At 43.2% G+C, this 23,926-nt stretch overlaps 1 protein-coding gene across 2 annotated transcripts in view; it reads left to right on the top strand.

The window, feature by feature from the left end:
• LOC101161745 (potassium voltage-gated channel subfamily KQT member 5) overlaps positions 1-20,982 on the top strand; it is a 123,583-nt gene extending 102,601 nt beyond the window's left edge. For both annotated transcript variants that reach the window (XM_023963283.1, XM_023963282.1), the window contains 5 exons: positions 6,904-7,145; positions 12,810-12,915; positions 15,261-15,392; positions 16,808-16,934; positions 19,052-20,982. In XM_023963283.1, coding sequence (XP_023819051.1) covers positions 6,904-7,145; positions 12,810-12,915; positions 15,261-15,392; positions 16,808-16,934; positions 19,052-20,032 — 1,588 coding nt within the window. In that variant the 3' untranslated portion in view covers positions 20,033-20,982. The remainder of the gene's footprint in view (positions 1-6,903; positions 7,146-12,809; positions 12,916-15,260; positions 15,393-16,807; positions 16,935-19,051) is intronic.
• The last annotated feature ends 2,944 nt before the right edge of the window (positions 20,983-23,926 follow it).

Below are 23,926 nucleotides of genomic sequence, written 5' to 3'. Positions count from 1 at the left end.
GGTGATGCTGGTGGCAGCACTCATGCCGTTTGTGAGGTGTGCACACTGGCTCCTTACTGACCGCGCACAATACTGCACGCACAAGATTTGCGCGTGGTTTGTAAGATGCCTGTAGGACACACAGAAACTAAACGCTGATCATTTCCTCTCTGCTAACAGCCAGGCTGCAAGCAAAGGTCGTGCAAGGAGTGCACACATTTCACGTGAACAGGACTAATGGGTTTCCTGCATTGTGCGCATAAAATTTAAAAAAAAAATCTGCGTACCCACATACATCCCCCTAACTTATTACCCTTAGTGTGTCTTAAGTGTTCACAACGTCCTGTCGCCCGCAGCATGCCTGTGGCAATACATAAAGTGCATGAACATTTTTACTCTACGGGCTCTCCAAGTGGTCTACGATTTTAATATTTGGTGCAGGCCACCTGCAAACAGGTTTGACCATTTTTCATCCATAGACGCCCCGTATCCACCTGTAAGGGCAGTTGTGACTAAGACATAAGAGAAAAAGTTACAATAACCGTAAACATCCATAAAGTAAACATTTTACCTCAAAGAAATACTGTACTTTGGCAGTGAAGCCGCTGCCAATAAATCTCTAATGTTACGCATAAACGTTTTATTTATAAAGCAAGCTAAAGAAAGTTTGGTAAATGTACAAGTAAAGTTTTTATTTTATTAAGTGTTTTTTATTGATAGAGAAAAAAACACATACTGATATTTTTTCCTGAAAAAAAACACAAAAATTTGTGGGTTTTGTCATAGTTGTCACCTCATTGTGTAATGATTGTTTACACAATGTTCCATGTTATAAATTTGTCACTTTTGATAAACTTCACAGTTTTGAGAAGCAAAACGGTTTCTTTTACGGATCGTTTTTACTCTCTGTGACTATAAGAACATTGGGGTAAACAAAAAGTGTCTAAATTTATTTGTTGTTTTTTTTAACAGTTTTCTAAGATGAATAAATTATGAAGTTTCTCATACATTTTTTGTACGCCGTGTTCCTTCTCTCCATGCCTGACGACTGTTTGCCAAAATTTGTACACCTTTGTCCTCCTCTTCCTCCTCCTCCTCTTCTTCCCTGGAGTCTCAGGCTGAAGGCTGGACGGGTGTTGGCGCGCGATCCCGGGCCTTTAAAGAAACGTGACGCACTTTTTCCATTGGGATTCTATTTATACAACTTATCAAGTCTAGGGGAGGCAGACTTAAAAGGATTTCGGGGGTGGTTGGGGTTCAGGGAGAGGGGGAAGAAGACAAAGAGATTTGTGAGTTTAATTATGCCAGTATAGTTTTATAGAGCAGCATTTGGGGCCCTGATGTTGAGGCAGCAGCTTCTCTGGGGTGCAAACAGCCACACATGTGGGGAAAAAACAACAAAAGAACCTTTACACACTCGTACAAACAAATGCTGTTTAATTAGGCGCGCTTTTGAAAAGCTTTTTTAAATTGTGTTTTCCTTTCTTAGACACTTCAGTTGCCACCACGTCCAATTTACTCCTGTTAAAGCATAATTACACTTTTACAACCCTGTTTGTTTTGTTTGTTTTCTGTTTGTTGGTGGTTTACTGACTCTCGACCATTAGGTGCGGCGGTAAAAGGCTGGTAATTTGGGTTTAAGCAGCCTTGTAAACACCAGCGGTCGTAAAGATCAGGCGCAGCGCGGAGAGCTGTGAGGAATGTCACGCTGAGTTTAATATTTTTTTATTTTATTAAAAATTAAAGGGAAGGAAAATTCTTCTCCGCATTTGAGTCATCCCTTGCAGCCGAACCGCGCTCTGGAGACCAAGACCCTTAACGCTTTATTGCTTGCCATTGATATGGTAATTGCCCCCAGTACCCTGGTTTCCTGTGTGGTAGCTTCCCACCTTACCAACCGAGGTACCCAGGCAGCTAGATATTAGCAATGAGAGGAAGCTTGAAACAAAGACTAAAGGAGACTTAATCTGTGCTGTGGTGGAGTGGGCTGCATCAACACGAGCTTTAGTCAACCAGGGTGGCATGAAAGATTTTATGTTTTACACTTAATGCATTTTTCTGTTTTGTGAAGCACCTTGAATTACTTTGTGTACGAATTGTGCTATACAAATAAACTTGCCTTGCCTTGCCACTTGTTAGACTCGGGACACCTTAAGGCTATTTAGGTTTATGATTGATGGTTTCATACTGTAATGGCAGGTTTAAAAAAACAAGCTTTAATACTTAAATGTTGTTAAACTGGAGGCAGTCAAAGTCCCACTCCGATCATCTTATGATCTAATTATAAAGTGTTCTCAGTGGTCTTTTAATTATGATTACACCAAAATAAAAAAAACTTTTGATCCTAAAAATGCATATCTCCCTCTTCACCTGTTAGGTTTTTTGAATTGATCTCTATAAAAATAAAAACAAAGCCCTGGACTGTCCTCGTGGCTCTGATAACACAAAAACTAGCTGGTATTTTGGTGTTTTAATCAACAAGAAGCAAAAAAAAAAAAAGTCCACTGTCGTATTTTGTCTCCATAGTCTGGCCTATGGGCCAAATGTGGCCGCTATCGAATTGCTACCCACAGGTTCTCGCCATAAAGTTTCCTAAATTGTGTTGAAGGCCGTTGCTAACCTGTGGCAACAACCTGGTCTTCAAGTGAGAAATTCACAATAATTTAGGTTGAAATATGTTACATTTATTTCTGTTCTTTGAAAAGTATCCCATTCCAAAAAAAAATCGAATTGAATACATAATTTGCATTTAATGTTCTTTTAAGGATGCAGGCCACATGGATGGCCCTCACGTTTTCTCCTCACAATGTCTGGCCCTCTTTGCAAAACAGTTGGTGTAATTGAACCTTTTATTGTGGGTAAACACTAAGTCTGTGTCAAAAGTGCTTATCTCTGGTGTATCATTGTAAAAATGAGAAAACTGAGCTGAAATGGGCCGCTTTTTCCTCATCTTCCCTCCGAATCTCGTTCCTCCAGGAGCGTCAACGCTGCACGTGTTTTAACAGGGAACTCCTCTGCTTAACTCCTCCTGTTTTACTCTCCTTTTCTCCTCTTTTGTCCCTCCTTTGCTCTAGTAAGGGTCTAACAAATGGGAGACTCTTCAGAAAGTGTTCTCTGATGTACAGGAGGTACAGACAGTAATGTCCTCTCAGCCCAGTCCTGAATCCCGTGGGAATGTCTGACTGAATAATAGCATGCAGAACAGAAAACAAAAAAAACAACAACCTTCCCCTGCTTTCCTCCTCCTGTAATTCACTTAGTGATGAGACGGCTGCCTGCCTGCTGCCTGATGAATGCCGACTTTTTCAAATTAAAGGGGAATTCCTCCAAAGTATTGTAGGGTTGAAAAATTAACACAAAAACTTACAATAATTTCACATCATTCTAAAAAGTTTCCCCGAACCTCAAACGAGTTACCTGAAAGCACAGTGCTTAAATTCCCCTTTTATTTTACATGTCTAGTCAGACGATCTTGTGAAAAGTTAACCTTTATGAAACTGCAGATGTTCCAGCCTCATGAATTTCTTTCATTTCCTTCAAATTTCTTAGTAAAAATAAACTGAAGCACAAGTTTGTAGCCTTTGGAAACCTTAAGGCAGTTAAATAAAAAAAAAAACCTCTCCAAACTATAAAAGAGAGTAATTGATGGAGCTGGACTCTGCAATGATCCTACAGCCAAGTCTGCTGTTTTCTTTCAGCGTTTCAGCATTATTCTTACCAACAATTCTGCATGCCCCCTGCACTACTTGCATTTGTCTTTGAATTTGTAACTATCAGAGTGGAGAGTAAAGGTTGTTTATCAGTTTAATACCCATTTATTAGCGTTTTGGGAACTGTTTGAGTAAAAAAGTGGATTCAGAATTCCCACTGCATTTCCACATATATAATCTGTATTGCATAAAAAAAACGACATGAGCTAAATTGCAAATATCAACCGAAATCCAGGTAAGACTTTTATTATGAAGGAATGGGATCTATTCCTAATATCTGATTTAGCACTGCATCGCTCTGCTGCACTGCATGCTGGTCTATCTGCTGGCCCCACACCTTTTACTGAGTTTTGATACATGTTTTGACTAATGGGTACTTTAGGTGAAAAAAGACAACATGCTAAGGAAATGCTAACATTTTTTTAAATACATTTTAAATTAAATTAGCTTGATTAGCAGAAAGAATGATGTAACATCAGGAATAAAGCTGAAAAATACTAAACAAAACAGAAAAACTGAATGAATAAAAATGAATCGGTAAATACTAATTAAGCTAAGCTGTGTTAAAACTTTAGAAGCTAAATAATGCTAACTGGAAATTGATCATGCTAACTTAAAAGCTAAATAATGCTAATTTAAAATCTTGAATGAAATTAATGCCAAAAACAGTTTAAGGGAAAAATCAGATTTCTTTTTTAACTTAAATAATTGATCAATTTTACTTACGTTTTAGGCCAAAACAGTTTTTAAAAAAGAGAAAAATACTTAAAACTCCAAAGAAATGCAAATACATAATATAAACATATACATGGTTATGGTTGTCCTAGGCACTTTAACATTGGGAGTTGGGTAATGTAGACCCACTAGACAGTGCTCTGAACCTTTTTTCCTCAATGATTTGTGATCTTCACTGGTGTCCATGGATTACATGAAATCTTTCCACCTTTATCCACCTTTGTCATGGTAGGGAGAACACGTCAATGGAAGGGTGGGGTCATCTAAGATAGCACGAGGGTTACCCACATTCAAAGGAAAAAGGCTTTCCGAAAAATAAAAGGGTAAAATCAAATGCTGATCAACATAACAGCTAATAAATTAAAACAATGAAAAAAGGTTCTATTATTTAAAATGTAGCTTAAAAATGTTGGCCTGGATAAGGTAGTACATCTCAAACAATAGCTTAATCATTTGGTTCTGAACAAATGTAACTGTTCTAAAGATTAAGAAAAAAAATCACTTTAAGTATAACAATTTGTTTCTAACAATGATTTGATTCATAGCAAAATTTCTGGTCGCCGTTCCGAAGATTAATAGTGGATATTGGTTCATTTTGAACGATCTGATTCTTCTATATTGAAAACTTCAACCAGTGTGACTCAGAGATAAATAGCGGTTACTGAATAGTTCAGGTGCAGTTTTCCAAATTTCTTGAAAGATAATAAAGTGTAAAATAAACATTCTTACAAACAGACAAGAATTAAAGTCAAATCCATTCACATTTTAGTTGCTCAAAGTTCAGCCAGTGTTGTTTTTCCACATCAAAATAAAACATTATTAGAACATTCTAGCACACTGTCTGGTCACACGTCTTTGCTAAATTCAAAATGTTTTCACACTTTATGATGGATTGATCAGTTATTTATATATTTATTTTTTATTTATTGTTTTAACTTGTCCTGTCCAACAGCAGGGCAAACAGATGAGAGCTGAAGGCCTCTTGTGTTGGACATATTTTATTTTAACAACAGGAGTTATGAATTATTTTGACAAACCAGAGGTATGTCTGAATAAACCCCTTTTGTAATCGAGGCCAAACTTTATTCATTTTAATCGTATTTGAAGATTTTTGTTCTTGGACCGGACGGAAAAGGAAAGGAGGGAAGAAGAGAGAGAGATGCCAGAGAGAGGGGGGGGGGGGGGGGGGGGCAGTAGGGCAACCTTAAGGGGGGGGGGGGGGGGGGGGGGGGGGTTGATCAGTTTTTGCTGTCATCGTGTGTGTTGTCCGCTGTGATGCAGTTGGCCATTTTTACCTTGCAGTTAAATAAACTCACTGCACCTCAATCCAAATGGTATTTTCCAATTTCGATTCGATGATTGATTTATCTCACTTTGAAGCGATTTGTTATTTTTTATTTTTTTGGTTTAGGTCGATTCGATTCTGCTTCAGACAAATCAATCTGGTTGGATCTTTGGAATAGAAATCGATCCATTGGTTCATTGATTAATTGTTACACACCTACAAATCATTGAAAAGCTAGCACAGCTGACAAGGGTAGGCTAAAACCACTCATGTTAAGTTACGTAATTAAGTCTTAGTAAAAATTAGTGCTAAACAGCAAAATGCTAAAAAAACAGAAAAAAAAAGCTAAATCAACACAGTAAAGTTTAAGATGGCTGTAAATATGCTAAGTTATAGCATTGCTATTGCTAACATAGCTGTGAATGGTGTTTAACAATAAAATGTCAAATCTGATTGAATTTCTTTTGTCTTTTGTTGCTGACTTGATAAAATCATTCTGAAAAGTCTGGAGTGATGTTGTTTGATCAAGTATCAGAAATAATAAGCATTTTATTAGAAACATTGAAAAACTGCATCATGACTTAAGAAACACACTGCTGCAAGTTTTCAGTTACTGTACAAAATGGGAATAAATTCAAATGCTAGAAGTGTTTAAAAAAAAGTTTTCACCAGTATAATCTTAAAAAACTGAAGGTCAAAAACGCTCTTATTATATTTTGCCAGGATACCACACAAGTACTGATGATAAGTGATGCAAATGGGGACTTTTAATAAATCTGAAGACATTCTTTGTTGGGCTTTTCTCAGTATTAGTGTTTAAAGCGAGCTTTGATGTTTTAGTGCATTTTGATTCCCACGAAAGCATCTTTATTTTTTTGAAGACGACATGAAGGGGTTGTCTGCTGATGTGAGTTGGGGGTTCTGCTCCTGTGGTTTGGGCATGTCTGCTAGATGGGTGATGTCTGTTGTGAAGGAAAAGACAGAATGCTGCCCTCTGTTTGCGCTCTGAACTCTTCTCACATCTAAGAGTAAATGATTATTGACACTTTCCTTTTTTTCTCTCTGGTCCCCAACACCCCCCACCACATCCTTTAACCCCATCACCTCGAATCTTCACTCACTTTCCCCCGTCTCACACTCCCTCCCCGTCCATCGTCTCCCACCTGCTTCTCTTTACCTTCTTGCCTCCCCCAGTCAGAAGCTGAGTTTCAAGGAGCGGGTCCGGATGGCGAGCCCTCGAGGTCAGAGCATGAAGAGCAGACAGACGACCATCGGTGACCGCCAGCGCTGTTCACCGGGCAGCGAGGTGGTGGGTAGCAATGAGCTCATGAGCGGGAGCCCCGCCAAAGTCCAGAAGAGCTGGAGCTTCAACGACCGGACCCGATTCAGGCCATCACTGAGGCTGAAAAGTCAGGCGCGCAATGCCACCCCAGAAGGTGAGCCAGTTTCTCTTTACTGATGACATGTACATCCCAAACCTTTCTAGAAAAATCCAGTCCTGTCCTGGAACCAGACCTGTGCTGGTTACAGCCAGATGTCCTGGTTTCAAGTCTGCTCCCATCTCTGGATTCCTCCATGACTTGCACACTTCAGCGCATGCTTTGCATTCCTGAGATGTGGTGATGAGCATGCAGGTATTCTTCAGCGCAGCCTCTGTGAGCTGAACCTCCAGGCAGCTTCTCTGCATGACTCTGGGCTTCCTGCATGGCTTTCATGTGGAACAGAAGTCCCCTTTTCAACGCCTTTTTTTGTTCTTAGATTAACACTTCCCCACCTCGCCCTATAACCTCTTTGTCCTGAAATACAGGTTGAAAATACTTTTTTTTTCTTTGTTTCTTTTTTTTTTATGCATTTCCAGGGTATTAACCAGAGATTTTGCAAGAAAGCACCAACTTATCTTATCGTAAAAGGCCTCCGTTTAAATTTAAAAGAGTTGAATTAGCCCAAACACTGAAACTGATTAAACTGAATTTGAAAAATGTTTCCAGTTTTGCTAAAACTGCAGTTTAGTGATGCTGAGCAAAAACAGAGATAAAAAATTGTGACAATTTAAAAAGCAAAGTAAGGCTAAAAGGTGAAATACACCTGAAATGTAATTTTATGTGAACGTTTGAAACCTTTAAAAATTTAGAATCATTTCCAAAGTAAAAACTTGCTGAGTTTCATACTACATGCTCAGTTAGCTATTAAAATAACCAACAGACCATGAAAATGTTTCATTAATTTTTTTTTTTTTTTTTTTGGGGGGGGGGGGGGTTAACTTTTAAAAGCTTAGTAGAAAGAACTAAAGTCACAACCCATATTTTCACGTGTTGGCTGTATTTCATGAACTCTCAAACATTTGCTGATAAAACAGAATTTCTTGTTTTATCTGCAGGATTTTAGTTTGGATACCTCTGAGTTAAGTTTCACCCCAGATGATGGACGAGGTACAAACATGTCGGGAATTTTAATAAACTCTTATCTTGAATTTACACGGAAAGATTCAAGTTTGATCATTCTCTTTGAGGACATTTTGATTAAACAGAAAAACATATATTCACAGAGAGCGTGAGTTTTTACTCACGCCTTTATTTTGGTTAGAACCCCCCCTAAACTGTCCTTTTGACAGCAGCTGTGTTTTCCAGCTTCATTATCCTGCAATAATCCATCATTTTTACATGCAGTGCGTTAGTTGGGCTCTATTGCTTCATCTTTTCATTGGGGTTTTCTCTCGCTTGCCATCTGATTACAAGCTTTAGCAACATTTTCTCACCGTTTCTGAGCTGGCCGCATGCGAGTACAACATAAATTTACTGTCATGGTTTGAGTTTCTTTTGTATTGGTTTTTGCTTTCTGTCTTGTTCTGTCATGGTTAAGTTCTGTTTCCTGTTTTATTTTGAAAGGTTTCCTGTCTTGTCTTGTGTCGTGAGTTTTACTTCCTTTGGTCCCCATCTGCCCTGATTGTGTTCACCTGTGTCTTGTCTGCCCTGTCTGTATATAAGTTCTGTCTCTGCCTTCCTCCTGTGCTGGTCCATTAACTTCTGGTCGTGTGTTAAATGTCTTCATGTGCCTTCGTCTGTTCATGCCATGTTCCATGCCACGCCACAGTGAGTTTTTGTTTGTCATCCTGCTCTGCAGCGCCTTTTGTTCTAATTAAACCCCTTGCCCTTGACCCCGTTTGCCTCCCGTCTCTGCGCCTGGGTCCTACTGGCTCTCGAGCCAGCCTCCTCCACATGACAGAATGGACCAGCCATATTTTTTGGACCCAGCAGAGCGGGACATGCAGCTCCTAGAGGCTTACTGCCTGGAAGCAGAGCAGACCAGGATATTCTGGGTGTTTGACCAGGCCCAGTTTGCCTCATATCCCTGGAGTGGGAGCCACCAGGACTTTGCTGGGAGCCGGCTTGCCCTGAGGGGGGGTCGTCGTCGCCGCCACCGTCCCCGTCCACGTCCAGTGGTGGTCCCGGACGCACCACAACTTCATCCAGTGGTGGTCCCGGACGCACCACAATCTCCTCCAGTGGTGGTCCCGGACGCACCACAATCTCCTCCAGTGGTGGTCCCGGACGCACCACAATCTCCTCCAGTGGTGGTCCCGGACGCACCACAATCTCCTCCAGTGGTGGTCCCGGACGCACCACAATCTCCTCCAGTGGTGGTCCCGGACGCACCACAATCTCCTCCAGTGGTGGTCCCGGACGCATCACAATCTCCTCCAGTGGTGGTCCCGGACGCACCACAATCTCGTCCTGTGGTGGTCCCGGACGTCCCCCGACCTGATCCTGCTCCCAGGGGGGTGCCGCCTGCGCCCCGACCTGTTCCTGCTCCCAGGGGGGTGCCGCCTGCGCCCCGACCTGTTCCTGCTCCCAGGGGGGTGCCGCCTGCGCCCCGACCCGTTCCAGCTCCCAGGGGGGTGCCGCCTGAACCCGTTCCTGCTTCCACTGCCACGCCTGACCCGCCAGAGCTCTGCTCCACGCCTGACCCGCCAGAGCTCTGCTCCACGCCTGACCCGCCATAGCTCGGCTCCACGCCCGACCCGCCAGAGCCTGACTGCTGGCCCGACCCGCCAGAGCCTGACTGCTGGCCCGACCCGCCAGAGCCTGACTGCTGGCCCGACCCTGACTCCATGCCTGACTCCATGCCTGACTCCATGCCTGACTCCATGCCTGACTCCATGCCTGACTCCATGCCTGACTCCATGCCTGACTCCATGCCTGACTCCATGCCTGACTCCATGCCTGACTCCATGCCTGACTCCACTCCATGCCTGACTCCATGCCTGACTCCAAGCCTGACTCCAAGCCTGACTCCAAGCCTGACTCCAAGCCTGACTCCAAGCCTGACTCCAAGCCTGACTCCAAGCCTGACTCCAAGCCTGACTCCAAGCCTGACTCCAAGCCTGACTCCAAGCCTGACTCCAAGCCTGACTCCTCCGGACCTGCCTCGCCGGACGGCGCGGAACCCCGGCCGTCCTCCGGACCTGCCTCGCCGGACGGCGCGGAACCCCGGCCGTCCTCCGGACCTGCCTCGCCGGACGGCGAGGAACCCCGGGAGTCCTCCGCACCTGCTTTGCCGGACGGCGCGGACCCCCGGCCGTCCGCCTGACTCCTTGGACTCTTATGCCCGTCGAGGTTTGACCTCCGGGGCCCCCCCCTCAGTTGACTTTGGGAACCTCGGAGCGGTTCCTTGAGGGGGGGGTACTGTCATGGTTTGAGTTTCTTTTGTATTGGTTTTTGCTTTCTGTCTTGTTCTGTCATGGTTAAGTTCTGTTTCCTGTTTTATTTTGAAAGGTTTCCTGTCTTGTCTTGTGTCGTGAGTTTTACTTCCTTTGGTCCCCATCTGCCCTGATTGTGTTCACCTGTGTCTTGTCTGCCCTGTCTGTATATAAGTTCTGTCTCTGCCTTCCTCCTGTGCTGGTCCATTAACTTCTGGTCGTGTGTTAAATGTCTTCATGTGCCTTCGTCTGTTCATGCCATGTTCCATGCCACGCCACAGTGAGTTTTTGTTTGTCATCCTGCTCTGCAGCGCCTTTTGTTCTAATTAAACCCCTTGCCCTTGACCCCGTTTGCCTCCCGTCTCTGCGCCTGGGTCCTACTGGCTCTCGAGCCAGCCTCCTCCACATGACAGAATGGACCAGCCATATTTTTTGGACCCAGCAGAGCGGGACATGCAGCTCCTAGAGGCTTACTGCCTGGAAGCAGAGCAGACCAGGATATTCTGGGTGTTTGACCAGGCCCAGTTTGCCTCATATCCCTGGAGTGGGAGCCACCAGGACTTTGCTGGGAGCCGGCTTGCCCTGAGGGGGGGTCGTCGTCGCCGCCACCGTCCCCGTCCACGTCCAGTGGTGGTCCCGGACGCACCACAACTTCATCCAGTGGTGGTCCCGGACGCACCACAATCTCCTCCAGTGGTGGTCCCGGACGCACCACAATCTCCTCCAGTGGTGGTCCCGGACGCACCACAATCTCCAGTGGTGGTCCCGGACGCACCACAATCTCCTCCAGTGGTGGTCCCGGACGCACCACAATCTCCTCCAGTGGTGGTCCCAGACGCATCACAATCTCCTCCAGTGGTGGTCCCGGACGCACCACAATCTCGTCCTGTGGTGGTCCCGGACGTCCCCCGACCTGTTCCTGCTCCCAGGGGGGTGCCGCCTGCGCCCCGACCTGTTCCTGCTCCCAGGGGGGTGCCGCCTGCGCCCCGACCTGTTCCTGCTCCCAGGGGGGTGCCGCCTGCGCCCCGACCCGTTCCAGCTCCCAGGGGGGTGCCGCCTGAACCCGTTCCTGCTTCCACTGCCACGCCTGACCCGCCAGAGCTCTGCTCCACGCCTGACCCGCCAGAGCTCTGCTCCACGCCTGACCCGCCAGAGCTCGGCTCCACGCCCGACCCGCCAGAGCCTGACTGCTGGCCCGACCCGCCAGAGCCTGACTGCTGGCCCGACCCTGACTCCATGCCTGACTCCATGCCTGACTCCATGCCTGACTCCATGCCTGACTCCATGCCTGACTCCATGCCTGACTCCATGCCTGACTCCATGCCTGACTCCATGCCTGACTCCATGCCTGACTCCATGCCTGACTCCATGCCTGACTCCATGCCTGACTCCATGCCTGACTCCATGCCTGACTCCATGCCTGACTCCATGCCTGACTCCAAGCCTGACTCCAAGCCTGACTCCAAGCCTGACTCCAAGCCTGACTCCAAGCCTGACTCCAAGCCTGACTCCAAGCCTGACTCCAAGCCTGACTCCAAGCCTGACCTGCCTCGCCGGACGGCGCGGAACCCCGGCCGTCCTCCGGACCTGCCTCGCCGGACGGCGCGGATCCCCGGCCGTCCTCCGGACCTGCCTCGCCGGACGGCGAGGAACCCCGGCCGTCCTCCGGACCTGCTTTGCCGGACGGCGCGGACCCCCGGCCGTCCGCCTGACTCCTTGGACTCTTATGCCCGTCGAGGTTTGACCTCCGGGGCCCCCCCCTCAGTTGACTTTGCGAACCTCGGAGCGGTTCCTTGAGGGGGGGGTACTGTCATGGTTTGAGTTTCTTTTGTATTGGTTTTTGCTTTCTGTCTTGTTCTGTCATGGTTAAGTTCTGTTTCCTGTTTTATTTTGAAAGGTTTCCTGTCTTGTCTTGTGTCGTGAGTTTTACTTCCTTTGGTCCCCATCTGCCCTGATTGTGTTCACCTGTGTCTTGTCTGCCCTGTCTGTATATAAGTTCTGTCTCTGCCTTCCTCCTGTGCTGGTCCATTAACTTCTGGTCGTGTGTTAAATGTCTTCATGTGCCTTCGTCTGTTCATGCCATGTTCCATGCCACGCCACAGTGAGTTTTTGTTTGTCATCCTGCTCTGCAGCGCCTTTTGTTCTAATTAAACCCCTTGCCCTTGACCCCGTTTGCCTCCCGTCTCTGCGCCTGGGTCCTACTGGCTCTCGAGCCAGCCTCCTCCACATGACATTTACCTTTCTGAAAGCCAAACTGGTTTCATTTAAAACATTCCTGGAAGCACCTGCAAGTACCTGCTCCAGAAAATGATTATTCCAGATTATTCTGCTCTGGAAAAAAGACTTTTCTAGGTGTTCGGACTGTGTTCTCGGTTTGTTAAGGAGTCTCCTCTTCATCTTTCAGGGGATGGAGGCGCGGCCACAGAGGATTCGTTTGAGAGAGGCTGCCACTGCGACGTGACGGTGGAGGATCTCTCAGCCCCTCTAAAGGCGGTGATCCGAGCCGTCAGGTGAGCTTCAGCTCACAATCCAAACCACCATTAGAAAATAGAAGAGTGTTCTGAAAATAATCTCTGGTTTGTTGGGATTAAAAATCCACCTAAAAAGATTAGATGGATTTAATTTTAAATGATCAACGATAATGCTGTTTAGGACGTCACTAAGTCCTAAAGGAGACTTTTTTTTCCTCAAAAGTTCAAGCTGCTCTTTTAGGAATCCTGAATGACTACCAGAACATGAGAATTTAGTCCCACAGCTCTCATGGAGACAATTTGTACAAACAGCTGAATGGTCTTCATAACCAGATTAAACAAAAAAAAAAGCTAAAATCCAACCAAAAAAATGAAAAAGGAACTTTAATCTAACATTAGTTTGATTCATGCAATTTCTTAAAATGAGATTTCCAACAGAAACAAGTTTTTAAAAAAGTCGTGCATTTTAATGCTATTGGGTTGAGGAAAATAAAGTGTACTCCCCTTCATCTTTTTTCTCATCCACTACATGTAAATGTTTCTGTAACAGTTATTAATATTTTTGTGTCCTAAAGCAGATGCTCCATTTTTTTCCCTCTCAGACCCCAAACGCTCGCAGCAGAAGGCCGTTTTTTATTCTGCTGGAGCTTCTTTTCATGTTGGTGGAGGGTTTCATCTCCACAGTCTTCCAGCTTCAAGATCAGGACAGGAGTTACATGGAAAACTGTTCAGTTGAGCTTACAGAACCTGTTGGTTTGATCAGGATGTTAAAGGTGACCAGAGACCAGCTTGGTGTTTCTCTGAAAGGACTGAAGACGATTGGAAAGGAAGCTGTTATGTGTTTACCTGCTTTTACTTAGTAGGAGTGTCACGGTTTTAGTTTATTTACTATTGTTTTCTGGTTGTCTTTTCTTTCTTCATGTTTTGAGTCCACTTCCTGTTTCCTAATATGTCTAGATTCGAGTTTGGCTGCCTGCTGCAGTGCTTTAGTTTTTTGTTATTATAGCCCCTGTTTCCATGAAACCTTCTGCCTCCTGGGCGCTTCCCTCATTCCCCCGTTCGTAACAAGGGGACCACTGGCAGAAATTAGCTAAATTTGCTATAACCTGGCACAAAACCTCTCATTGTGTTTCACATGATCAATGTTCTTTTATGCATTGTCCCTGGTTTTTCATAAATAAACTCTAAGGCTTGGAGAAGCTTCAGAGTGGGTCTGTCAATCTGCAACCCAGCCAGATCCTAAAGCTCCGTTGACATCGCCCTTGGCGTCGCATGCTGAAGGAAAAGTCTATGTAAACGTGCATAAATCCAGAGTTTAGGCTTTCACGTTCATGCCTCACGCAAGTTTCTTGGACCGTTTTCAGGCTCTACGTACAAAATGTGCAGCCATTGAACACGTGTCAAAAGTAAAACCTGAGACCAATTAGAGACTCGGATTTGGTGGTGGCTTATGGATGGAGTCCTTTTTAATTCACTGAAATGCCAACTCTTTGAAAATTGATAATGGAGGAAAAATTAATAATTGCGGCTTGCACCCAGCCGGCTTTCTGACATCTAGTCTTTCATATATGGGAATAGAGCTGTGACAGAAAAAGCCTGGAGTAAAATTCATGAGATTTTCACCGCTTCGATATTTTGTGCCAAGCCTCTTCCAACTGTAGGTGGCGGACATGCGCTAGTAAACAGTAGAAAAAGAAGAAGAAGCCCCTCCCTGCTTGTCCAGTGTGAAAACCATGAGCTGAAAGCGGATCCAAGAATGGGCATTCAATGCATTCGTGAAAATGTGTTGCATGCTCGATGTGAGTGTAGCTTTTTTGGAGGAACACTCCTGGTCCAGGAGATCGGCAGAAGGAAAGGCAGGGATGTGTTGAAAACCACAGCAGCTTCTTTTGAGGATTGGAATGATGGAAACTGCTCTTTCACAATCGAAAACTTTGTGTAAAAGCTTCTTATTTGTGCTCACCTGTCCGCCCAGCAGGTGACCTCCGTGGGCCGCCAGAGTCCGGGCCTTTCCCAGGGTGTTGAGTTTAGGGCTCAGCCCCCACACCCCCTGGTTGGACTGTTATTACTGAGGCTCATCTGTCTCCACTGTTTAGACAGAGAAAGTCAGGCTGAGGCCAATGGGGAACCTGAACCAACAAGAACACAGATCTCCTTACCTGGCAGATAATATTTCTCCCATCAACAAACAGGACTGGACAGAAATTGTTCTGTTTGTTTGTTTATGATTATTTTAGCTAAATTTTCCAACAGCTGGTATTCCAAAAGCTTCAACATGACAATTATAAATGCTTCTGGTTTAATTTTAGGACTTTGCTGCCATCTATTGGTTGATGTAACTCATGACACCTCATGTCTTTTTTTCTTTCTCTTTTTGTGTAAAGAATCATGAAATTCCATGTTGCTAAGAAGAAGTTCAAGGAGACGCTGCGTCCGTACGACGTGAAGGACGTGATCGAGCAGTACTCTGCAGGACACCTGGACATGCTCTGCCGCATCAAGAGCCTTCAGACCAGGTCTGGAACCAGCATGCATATCTTCAAAGATCTGCTTCTGACAGTCCCGTCTACTGCGGCGTCCGTCTTCACGGGGCTCTCTGCATTCTCAGCATCTCCACTGTTTCTCCTCTTCATCGCAGACTTTGAGTGTTAGCGGGCCTTTGCCGAGAGCGATCAGACGTGGAGGACGTGTTTTAAAGCTAGGCCAGGAGGAAGCGGGCAGTACAAAGGCCAGACCCTGACCTCCTTTGACATTAAAACTCAGCCTGCAGAAAGAAAAACTCTGAGGCCCTTAAGAAGTTCTTTTAGAGCATTACGGACTAAAACTGAATTTCTCAGAACATCGGGGACTTTATTCTCCCCAGTAAAAAAATGTACATTTATTCCTTTATATATAACCTGCATTCCAGAAAGGTTGGCACTTTACAAAAAAAAATGTAATACTTTCAAAAACTTTCAGACAGAATTACAACAGACTCTTGATAACATAATAGATGTTTAACCCTATATAACCATTCCAACAATATTTGATACATGCAATTCTGAGACCCCAATCTTGCAAACATGATCCAAGCTTTTCTTTAAAAACCCATTGGATAGAACTTAGTCCCTGTTTTCTGCCCCGCAGTTAATTATCATTCCCCTATAGCCAGTGGAAGGGCTTTAGCAGATCATCTAACGCGGATAACGATGCCCTAACTTTTGTGGAATTCCTGTTAAACCCGGATGCAGTGATTGTGTTGGGAGCAACATAAGGACCACTCCACTGAAATTAGAGATATTCTTTTCTGCTATTTACTCATCACTACTCCTTAACACTTTATTTATAAATATGTTGTCTACATCAGAAGGCTGTCAGCTAGAAATCCACCAGGGGGCATCCCAGAAGAAGCTGGTTCTCACCTGCTTTTAGGAGTTTTCCTGCAGTTATGCTGCCTCTCAGACATGCATAGGGGGGGGGGGGGGGTAACCACAGTCTATCCTGGCAACAAGAAGCAACAGGTGCAAATGTTTTAACAGACAAATCAATGTTCTCTTTTTTCAAGATGGATTTTGATCCTGTTTTTGTTGTTTGCTTTTGTAAAGTTTTTGTAGTTTGTTGAGATTCATCCCGACAGCTCAGGTCAGGTTGAGTCCAGGACTTTCACTTTGACTTCTTCATTTGTTTCCTTTTCCACCCATGTTTCCACTTTAGGTCACTGCTCAGCTTTGATTAGAGCTCGTGAGCTCAGACCCTGAGACAACTCAATGTTTAGCCTATTAACAGAATTTTCAGAAGTTACTAAAATATTTGATTGAACAAATGTCAATATTGGACGTAGAAACTTGAAACGTTGATAAAGTTGTAATGTGAACACACTAACTAATCAACTAACCTGTGCTTTTATCTCCATGACTTGATGGAGTGTTAATGCTGAGTGTTTTTGGGTCAGGGTGGATCAGATTCTGGGAAAAGGCCAGATTCCCGTAGAAAAGAAGCCTCGCGATAAGTTGCACCCAGACGGAGACTCCCTGGAGGGCATGAGCATGCTGGGACGTGTCTGCAAGGTGGAAAGACAGGTGAGTTTTCAACTGGTGTATGTTTGTGCACGGCAACTGAGAGCTGCTACAAAGTCCAAATGTGCTGCGGGACGACCTAAAAACAACAACAATGCACCAAGCACTGACAAGAATGCACACAGCTGAAGTTGACTTCTGAATTAAGAGAGGGAGGGAAAAATCCCACCTTAGCCGGAGAGGACACTGAACTGGAGAGGACTTTAAAGGAATCTGACTGACACTGCAGCAGAGAGATTCCACATCACTCCCATTGACTGTATAATGAGAACTGGACTGGGTGTGTGTGAGTTGTCACCCATGGAAAATGACTTACTTTCATATACAACAAAATAAAGTCAGTTAATTTTTTCCCAATAGACCCTGCCATTTTGGCACCAGATGACATCACTAAGTAATGATCAGTCTGAGTTGGTTTCAGTCAACATTTCTATGGCAACCACTCTCACCAATGAGTAGTGAGCTTGTTGGAAGGCCACACCCCTTCCAATGGAAAGCAGGCTACATGAAATATGTCAATCAATCACTCTGAACAATTGTAAGACATCTGATTGGCCAGTTCATAGCTTAAATGCAATAAAGAAAAAATATTTACAAAAACAAGATAATCAAGAATATATTAAAATATTCTGACAAAAAGAAAGGCTAACAGCTGGTTATTTTTCTCCATAGGAGTCTACGGGATTTTGGCTTCCTAAGTTTGATGGGGGAGGGGTCATTTAGTCCAGTTCTCATAAAGAGTCAACGATTCAATTCTAAACCTGCTGCCTGAAAACACTAAAATCCACCTCTAGGTTTTCTGAGGAGGACAACATTTTATGCAGGAGTGGAGTTGATGGTGTTTTTTTTGTTGTTGTTGTTGTTTTTAAGCTCAGTGGCATCAAGGTAGAGACTGGGACATGATGGATTCAAATCCACAAGTCAAACTACAGACCTAAAGACTCCCTGCTTGGTGGTCAGCATTTAGAGGTTGGATTGAGGAACTTAGTTAAGTTTATTAATTTATCAGGACAACGTACATATATTAAGCTTAAAAAGATGCTTGCACTAGATTGTCTCTTGATAGCTCATTTGCATCTGTAGTCCATTACAAAACAATACATTATGGCTAAACATTATAAACATATTTAAAAGAAGTTTTTTTTTAATAAATGCAATGCAAAATAAAACACATTTACCAATTTACAAAAGAAACAAACGACACAAAACAATACAATATTAGACATGTTTACATTTTAAAATAAAACAATGACATCAATGGTCTGGTTCTCTGATAGCCATCAAATTATGCCTTCAAGCGTAACATCTGATGGCGAAATACCCGCCTGTGAAACCAAAATGGTTGCCCAACGCAGCTGTGACTAAAACCAATGTGACTTTAACCTTATTGTTTGTCAGTTTTCTGCTGTCACTGAATGTAGAAAATCATTTTTTTAAAGACCCACTCCAATAAAAATGTGTTTTTCACATGTTGTAGTATTTTTCTGATGATGGAGGACATTTATAAAGAAAATAAAGATTAGACTTGCATTTCTGAGTATTTCTTTATTCAAATTGTTGTGAATCCGGATCAGACAAGAAAAGGCTGTTTAAAAAAGATTGTAGTTGTGACGTAGAAAATACGTTGCGAACTCCCGGCTCCGCACCAATTGGATGCGTCCACTTGCAGGCAAACCGATTCTTGTACGTCTTTGTTTGAGCTGGAATCTGGAATATCTCCAATATTCCTGCCATTTGTGTTAATGATCCAATTTCATTGTTCATGTGGACAATGACAATAAAGGCATATCTACTAATCTAATGTTAGGTTGGGGGTTGAGGGGCTGTAGGCTAGAGGTAGAGTGGGTAAACAGAGAGTTCTCAGTTCCGGGTGACAGGAAGGAAGGCAGGGTTTATCTCTCCTGCCCACACCTCTGAGGTGATTTTCGAATAAACTACTGCCACACTGCAGAAACTATGTCATAGAAAACAACACAGGTTTTTGGATTTTGTCTAAAAACGGCATAATCCTAATTGACTTTTTTTAATTAACTAGATCAAAAGATGATCGCAGGGGGACCTTTGGTGGATTTTCGAGTTGCTGAGGTTTATCCTGGTTGAGTTTGTTGTTCTGTTCTCAGGTGTCCTCCATCGAGTCCAAACTAGACTCTTTACTGGATATTTACCGGCAGGTCCTGCAGAAAGGCTCTTCGGGACTCTCGTCTCTGCCGCTCTTTGAACTGGAGAACCACCAGCGCCACGGGTCGGACTTCCCGCTCTCCCCTCACAGGGGCGATGCCATCAGAAGCCGAGACGAGGGTGGAGGCATGCAGCGCTCTCTCAGCGCCAGCCCCCGAGGCCTGCGCCTCATTCTGGCGCCGGCTGATGACGAGTGCCCTCCGGACTCCGAACCCCCCTCCTACCCCCCATCCACAGCCTCGCTGTCTCCCTCCCCCCTACTGCCCCCGGACAGCCCATACCCTACCCTTGTGACTCCTTCTAAAAAGTCACAGTTTCCTGACCTGCCACCCCCGCCTTCTTCATCTGGGAGCTTCACTCTCCAGCTGCCCCCCATGGTGCCGCCCAATCTGCGAGGCCCTGTTCAGCCCATGTCGGATGAGGTGATGGATGAGAGCAGTCTGGCGCCCCCTGTTGTCGTGAGATGCAGCGTTGACGATGATGACGATGAGGATGATGATGGGGAGGTGGAGGGCGGCGCCGGCTCCACGCAGGGGCGGGTCCAGCTGCGGAAGAAGCCCCCCCTGAAGTCCCAGGGGCTCTGGAGGAGGCACCTGAGCCTGGAGGTCAACCCCTTAAAGCTGCTCTCCTCCACCCAGGAGGCAGGGCCCGCCGACTGGGCTGGCAGCCTGGGCAAGTCTCTCTCCGTGCACAACCTCAGCCAGCCTTTGGGCAACCCGCGCCTCTCCTCCGCTCTCGACAACAGCATCAGCAGCAGCAACGGGAGCGAGCGGGGCAACGATCAACTCAGCAGCTGGGGGGGGACAGACTTCTTCAACAGTGAGTCCAACCTGGAGGAGTTACAGAGCGGGGAGGAGGCAGCTCCTCACCCCAACGGGCAGCAGGAGTTCCTTAGGCAGTCCTCAGACATCCAGCTGGTGTGAGCATCACACCTGAGCTGCAGCTGCTTCACACACTCCGTTCTCACAGCGAGGAACTTTTTGACGCTGTGAGACACGAATGTGCTCTTCATCACACCACTCAAGTCTTCATCGATGAACCCCAATGACTTCCGCCAAACTCAGAATGTCTGCTTTTGAATGCAAGTTTTTATGTTGCACAACACAAAGAGAAATGAACAAATAAAATTCATCAACTTTTTAAAAAAACAGTTTTTTCTTATCAATACTTTACTAGACTTTTTTTTAAATTGCAAAACAGTTCATCGAGGTCAGGGGTGTCCAACCTTGAGACCGTTTTGGAAATGTTTGTTTTGTGGAATTCACCTGTTTTACTTTCGCTCATGTAGACATGATTTGACTTGTCCTAATCCCATCAATGCAACAGTTAAACAGAAAATAAGCCCACGCATCTTCCCGTTGCAAGCAAACTACAACAGCGATGTCGCGTTTCTTTGCCTCTAACATTGTTCTCTATGCAGAAAAAGCTGTTTTACTGATTGTGTCTGTATACTATATCCTGAAATGCTCAATATAAACAGTAATGATAATGCTGAAGCACCATTTGAAAAAGCTGAATCTATGTTAAATGCCCAATCAGCTAAAAAGTAAAATAAGGCAGAGAAAAACATAAAACAAATTTTAACAACTTTAAAAACAAAGCTAAATCAGAAAAAACACACTGCAAAAATGTTCAAAGAAATCAGAAAAATGCTAATAACCAAAACTAAATGTTTAACCGCAAAATACTGAATGTCAAATTCGATAAAATTAGTATAAGAAGCAGAAAAGTTACATATTTTTTGCTTGACGTGCCAACTAATAAAAAAGCAGAAAAGATTTTTTTTTTTTGTGCTAGACGTGCCAACTGAAATGCTAAATGCTGCATTTGCTGAAGACTGACAGGTTCTGAGCAATGCTTAAAAGTAAAAAAATAAATACAACTCCACTCAAAAAACTAAGTGAGATAAAGGAATAAAAAACCCAAAAGAGATGAAATAAATCACATCTTTGTTTAGATTTTGAACTTAAAAGGAAGTGGTATATTAGCAACAAAAAAAACATTAAAAAAGACTACATAAATGAAGCTTACTGTTATTTTTATTTTCAGAATTTATTTTTACAATTAATTCAAAATTAGCTGAAAAATTAAAACAAAAAAGAAGGCTGAAAAATGTATAAAAAAATAAGACTGTAGTGCTAAAGTAGTATTTGAATAAAAAATTGTTATCCTGAGAAACTAAATGTAAAGCATTTTAGGAATCAAAGAAAATTGTTCACAAATACAAAAACTAAACAGCAAACCAAAAGAGCTAAAAGTGCCTGGTGTTACACTTCTGTTTGGGAGTAAAACAAGCAGAAATCCCTTGTGAAGGAGTAATGGGGTAAAAAATTCTGTAAAGTTAGACTTATCTATAAGGAATTCTGGCTCAAAACTGTCCAAAAAGTTTCAATGATCTCTTGGTTAAAGTATGTTAACAATTTTTCCTATCTTTTTCAACAGAATAAAAAGTGCAAAAACCTGTTCTTTTGTCAACTCTGCTAATGTTGACTTTCCAACTAAAACTAAGAAGTACAACAAAATAAATGTCAGCTTGCTATTAGTTACATCCTCTGGTTCACTTCATCACAATTGTGAGAAGAAGGTGTGTTCAGAGCCCAAAAACTAAAGAGCTTTCCTCACAGAATTAAAAAAGGGGTTTGGAGCCCCTGGGGAGGGGGTGAAGCTGCCCCCTAGCAAAAAGCTTTGTTCCCTCCACTTGCGCCCCAGTTTTTTGCATCAATAATTCCATCTTAATTGACAAAGATTAAGAAACCATCCATAAAAGCTTCTTTAAGCGTTGCAGAAATAACAAAAGCAATATTTTTCATGAAATATTGAACCCCTCAAATTATTAACATTTATAACAATAATAAACAAAAAACTTTTGAAATACATATTTTGATCCTTTCATTTAAATTGGCCTTTCACTCTTCTGTTCTCATTTGCAACTCTTCCAAAGTCTTTTGGCCCCCTGTCGCCCCCCCATAAAAACTGTTCTAGCTCCGCCACTGAACAGGAATAAAGTGGGACTATTACTGTGCCAGGACAGTTGGGAGTTGAATGGGAGATTGTGGTTTTAGCTCAAACACCAATTACTGCATGGACAGTCTCAACACCTGAACATCCAACTTAAGGGGTGAGGCCTTCAAAGAATCACATTCACATTTTAGGATGCATGCCTCTCTTTTATTCACTTTTGCTGCCTATTAAAAAGGAACAAAAACTATTTACTTGTTTTCTTTTGATATATATGAAGAAACGTTGTGTTTATCTTGGAGTTGCTTAGTTGCTTTGTAGCACCTCTAACTGGGACCGTTTCTGCTGCTTTCCCTAACAGAACAAAGGCTGAACTGCACCAGGTGGTTACAATGTGTCGCCTTAACCAGACATGACAAAAAAAGAAGCTGTATGTCTGCAGAGGTCAAAATGCCAGAGGTGTGATATGTCTGAATTTCCACCCTAACCCCTAACTACTCTCATGAACCTGGATTTTAAAAGCAATTCGGACACTACTTTTTTTTTTTTTACGGCGAAATTGACGACATCGATTTCACGAAGTGAAAATCTCATTGATATGAGCGTTATGCAACAATCATTTATGAATCTACTGTCTTCTTAAGATAAAAACATTGATGCTTTATCAAAATAAAACATTTAAATACATTTTTTTGGCAAAAATTGTTCAAATGCAATGCATTGTGGTCTAGTGAGCATTGAGGCACAATGGTTTTTTTGCAGACACTTCTGTGAAATTTCTAGGGCACTCGATTTTGGAATTGTAGATTCAGACAGCACTACAAAATGGTGAATGCACTATATAGTGAGTAGTAGTGAGTGGTAGTGAGAAGGAATGTGGACACAACCGTGGTTCATTTTTCCTTGCTTCTTCCATTCACTTTTAATGTGCAAACATCAAAGGACAATGCCCTGAGTTTAAACTTGAAGGATGCAAAGTAAAATGTAGTTTTACAGACCAGTGATGCAGGTCTATAAAGTAAAAACTAAATTTCTCCTTATTAAATTGAATTACTTTGTTTTTACTGGCAGACTTCTAAATATTTAACCAATAATCTTTTTTTATGCAGTCACAAAGTCTTAAAGATGTTTCATTGTTCATTATTTTCATTTTTTACAAGCATTATCATGGGTCTAATTCTCCACTGACTTGTTTAGCAAATTAGAGCTGTAGAACATGAACATCTTTTTCTAACAAATGGCAAAATCTGTTTGAATAGGATATTTTCTTGAACTTGACAATAAAATCAAAACGTTTTGTCATAAAAGGAAATATCTACATCCAGTATGTTGCAGCTTGTAACATTTTGTTGCGTATTTATAACTTAAAAAGGAGTATAAGTCCCCTTTATTACGTAGAAATGAAATTTTTTGCCTTTGGATTCCTTAAGGGTGCCTTTTTATAGCGTATGTTCTCACAGAGTTTATATGTCTGCACATCCTCATGATTTTGTGATAAAACCAGAATGTTCATTTTTTTGAAGGACATAGTTGACCTTGAACGCCTACTAATGTTCTTTCTCTACTGCTTGGAATGGTAATTTGTGTCACAGCTAGCCTTAAAGCTTCATAATGTTAGCATTTTTCTTTGAAATTAATTTATTACAGAGCACTTGTTGTTCCCTAAAAGAGAAATGCAAGAATGATTTTATTATTCCTTATTAAAGTAAAAATTAATTAAACCTTTTTGTGTTGGTTGTGTTTTTTAATGCAGGGTTGCTGTTTATTTTTTATTTCTTTTCTTTAATGCTTAAAGACTTTTGCAGACAAAGACAGTCTTTGTTGTCATTGCATGGTTGAGTTTTTCAAAACACAATAAA

This window comes from Oryzias latipes, chromosome 15 (genome assembly GCF_002234675.1).
Source record: "Oryzias latipes chromosome 15, ASM223467v1".
Classification (NCBI taxonomy): domain Eukaryota; kingdom Metazoa; phylum Chordata; class Actinopteri; order Beloniformes; family Adrianichthyidae; genus Oryzias; species Oryzias latipes.
The sequence above is the reverse complement of the archived record's forward strand: the minus strand, read 5'-3'. Positions and strand labels throughout refer to the sequence as shown.